Genomic DNA, 4,048 nt, shown 5'->3' on the forward strand with positions numbered 1-4,048 from the left:
TAATAATTAAAAATTAATAAATAAACAAATATTTATTGATTGATTTATATATAAATGTTTATTCATAATTAAAAATTATTATACAATTAAAATAATTGAAGTCTTGCATTATCAACACACTATTTTTACACACTGTTTGTAAAGCTGCTTTGACACAATCAAGTGCTATATAAATAAAGGTGACTTGACTTAATAAATAAACAAATAAATAATTGTTTATTATTATGTTCCAAATCTCACATTTCTCAAATGATTTTCATATTAATAGTTAGCTGTGCAATAAACATAATATGTGACCCTGCAGCACAAAAGCAGTCTTAAGTCGCTGGGGTATATTTGTAGCAATAGCCAACAATACATTGTATGGGTCAAAATTATACATTTCTCTTTTATGCCAAAAATCATTAGGATATTAAGTAAAGATCATGTTCCATGAAGATATTTTGTAAATTTCCTACCGTAAATATATCAAAACTTAATTTTTGATTAGTAATATGCATTGCTAAGAACTTCATTTGAACAACTTTAAAGATGATTTTCTCAATATTTAGATTTTTTTGCACCCTCAGATTCCAGATTTTCAAATAGATGTATCTCGGCCAAATATTGTCCTATCCTAACAAACCATACATCAATGGAAAGCTTATTTATTCAGCTTTCATATGATGTATAAATCTCAATTTCACAAAATTGACCCTTATGACTGGTTTTGTGCTCCAGGGTCACATATTGCTCAGTTCTTACTTTTCTACATATTCCGTGTTATCACTCTTTATCAGTCTAAACCTAGTCTGATTAGTGTCTGTTGAGTGTTTACAGCCCTGTTTGGACTCATTATCATTATTAGTCACATGCAGTGTTTTTTAAATTCGTAACAATTCGTGCATGTTCAGCCGTGTTTGCTGTGCGAGTCTGAATCTGAGTGAATGTCAGTCCCAGAATTCCTGAGCTCGGGTCACATTCCCAGCGTTACTGGACATGTGAGAAGGCCACGGCGCTGGCGACTCAAGCCCATCGCATAGCCTGTTGAAAATAAGCCTCGCTGGTTGGTGGATCGAGCTGGAGGCTGGTGTGACAGTGTGTCTGAGGAAAGGGCAAGCCGGCCGTCTGGATGCTTACAGAGGCACATTTCCAGGTCTCCCTTCTGGAGAAAACATGAGTAAATCTGGAGCGTGACCTTTGAAGTTGTTGGTGTCCTTTGACTGCAAACCGTCCTGCAGCTTCACAGGACACTGCACGAGGTTCATGTGGTTTTTCTGTCACAGGGAGGAAATAACGCTGGTCACACGGTGGTGGTGGATGAGAAAGAGTATGACTTCCATCTTCTCCCCAGTGGGATCATCAACACCAAATGCACATCATTCATCGGTGAGAAGGAGAGTCTTGCAGTCCCATGCACAGAACTGACTGATTACAGTAGCTTCGGTGGACAGATGTAGTGTTGCATCTGATGTATTTACTGTATATGGAAGCTTGTTTCCAAAAACGAAAAAAAAAAAGGTAATTGTTTTTCTCAGAATTGCGAGATAGAAACCCATAAGACATAAACTTGCAATTATAAGAAAGGTCAGAATTGTGAGAAAAAAAGTGAAATATCGAGATGTAAACCTGCAGTTATGGGTTCATATTAAGCAGTTTCAAGATATACTCTCACAATTCCAAGAGTAAGTCAGAATTATGAGAAATAAATTCAGAATTCAGACAAAAAAGTCAGAATTGCAAAAAATAAATTCAGAATTTAAAGAAAAAAGTCAGAATTATGAGAAATAAATTCAGAATTCAGAGAAAAAAAAAGTCAGAATTGCAAGAAATAAATTCAGAATTTAAAGAAAAAAGTCAGAATTGCACGAAATGCATTCAGAATTCAGAGAAAAAAGTCAGAATTATGAGAAATAAATTCAGAATTCAGAGAAAAAAAACAGAATTATGAGAAATACATTCAGAATTCAGACAAAAAAGTCAGATTTGCAAGAAATAAATTCAGAATTCAGAGAAAAAAGTCAGAATTATGAGAAATACATTCAGAATTCAGACAAAAAAGTCAGAATTGCACAAAATAAATTCAGAATTTAAAGAAAAAAGTCAGAATTGCAAGAAATAAATTCAGAATTCAGAGAAAAAAAGTCAGAATTGCAAGAAATAAATTCAGAATTCAGAGAAAAAAGTCAAAATTGAGAGATGTTAAACTCGCACTTACAAGAAAAAAAGTCAGAATCGTGAGGAAAAAAAAGTTTTTATTTTTTATTCTGTGGTGGAAACAAGCTTCCATATATTAAAGACAGTATTAATGTATGATTAAATGTCTGATGAAATCTGATGTGTTCAGAGACAGTAAAGCCGAAGCCAGCTTGACTGAGGTTTCAGTAACGTGTGTTCATCTGCAGGTAACGGCGTAGTCATTCATCTTCCAGGATTATTCGAGGAGATCGACAAAAATGAGAAAAAGGGTATTTTTTGTCACAATTTCCACATACATGCAAACATCACATGCTTTTCAATAAAGCAGCCTTACACAAATCCTGTTCAGTAGATGCGGTTCATTGATTATTCACGGCTTGATTCTGTGCTCAGGAATAATTTGATGTTTTCTTCCATGATAAGGGCTGAAAGGATGGGAAAAAAGGCTGGTCATCTCCGATCGGGCTCACATTGGTAATATAACTAGTGTTTTTATTAAATATATTGTGTATATACAGTGGTGGTGGAAAATACATATAATGAAATAATAATAAAAGTGCATCTGTTTGTGTCAGTATTTGACTTTCATCAGGCCGTGGACGGACTTCAGGAGGTTCAGAGACAAGCTCAGGAAGGACAAAAGTATGCACTTTCCATATGTACACTTTGTTTATTATTAACAACAGTTATTATTATTATTATTGTTGTTAATTTACAATAATAAATGCACCTTTCTTATACTCAAATAACTTCAAACATAGTACGTAAAACATAAACAAAAATAAACTCAATAAAATCATGCAAAAAAGTAAAATAAAACAGCTTATAATATTTAGTTTGACCTCCTGAATTTGTTGATTCACATTTTCTGAACTCTGATACTCAAATTTCTGTTGCATTATTTTTTAGTAGTTTAAATTTTTGGTGATTAAACTAGTTTTCTTATTTATTTTTTTAAATGTATTTATGCTTTATGTTTGATATGTTTGAAGTTCCTTGAGTATAATAAATGTGCATTATTAATACAGTTATTATTCTTATTCTTATATGAGGTTTTTAATCACACAAATAGAATAGAAGATAACACAAATGAAGGTTTTACACTGTTTTCAGTCCTGCAGTTTGGTAACTGGTTGCAAATTTTAGTTGCAAATATTGCAAACTTCATATAATAATATTTTTTTTTTTTTAAATAATGCACTTTTCTTAGAATTAAAGAAAAACAAACAGAAAACAGAAAAACAAAAAAATAAATAGATGCAATAATATAGTTTGACCTCCTGAGTTTAATGACTTTCTGTTGCATTATTTATTTTAGTAGTTTTATAGTTTTTTGATGATTAAAATTGAATGTATTTATGTTGTTTCACAGCATAGGAACAACTAAGAAAGGCATCGGACCCACGTACGCCTGTAAAGCGTCTCGCACTGGGCTTCGCATCTGTGACCTGATGGCTGATTTCAGCGAGTTTTCTAGCAGGTAAACCCTGTGTAAATCTTATACTGCTGCTCATATCAGTGCAGTGCTGAGCTGAAGTGTTGATAACTCACTGCTGAAGGGTGAAGAACCTGGTGCAGCAGTACCAGTCCATGTTCCCCGCTCTGAAAGTGGAGGTGGAGAGCGAGCTGAAGAAGCTGAAGGTCAGTTGAACAGCTGAGGCATGCTGTGTGTGTGGCTCTCTGTCTCTGACCCACGCTCCTTCACAGGATTACGCCGAGAGGATCAGGCCTCTGGTCAGAGACGGCGTCTATTTCATGTATGATGCAATTCACGGGTCGCCGAAGAAAATCCTGGCGGAGGGAGCAAACGCGGCGCTGCTGGACATCGACTTCGGTGAGGACATGTGTGTGTGTGTGTGTGTGTGTGTGT

The 4,048-nt window shown here is 34.7% G+C and overlaps 1 protein-coding gene across 1 annotated transcript in view; it reads left to right on the top strand.

Moving 5' to 3' along the window:
* Positions 1-4,048, top strand: part of adss1 (adenylosuccinate synthase 1) — a 9,376-nt gene that overhangs the window by 951 nt on the left and 4,377 nt on the right. The window contains exons 2-8 of the mRNA XM_016522361.1: positions 1,266-1,368; positions 2,385-2,447; positions 2,602-2,652; positions 2,754-2,820; positions 3,551-3,658; positions 3,738-3,819; positions 3,886-4,042. Coding sequence (XP_016377847.1) covers positions 1,266-1,368; positions 2,385-2,447; positions 2,602-2,652; positions 2,754-2,820; positions 3,551-3,658; positions 3,738-3,819; positions 3,886-4,042 — 631 coding nt within the window. The remainder of the gene's footprint in view (positions 1-1,265; positions 1,369-2,384; positions 2,448-2,601; positions 2,653-2,753; positions 2,821-3,550; positions 3,659-3,737; positions 3,820-3,885; positions 4,043-4,048) is intronic.

Source organism: Sinocyclocheilus rhinocerous, unplaced genomic scaffold, assembly GCF_001515625.1.
Source record: "Sinocyclocheilus rhinocerous isolate Xijiao unplaced genomic scaffold, SAMN03320098_v1.1 scaffold1862, whole genome shotgun sequence".
In the NCBI taxonomy this organism is placed as follows: Eukaryota; Metazoa; Chordata; class Actinopteri; order Cypriniformes; family Cyprinidae; genus Sinocyclocheilus; species Sinocyclocheilus rhinocerous.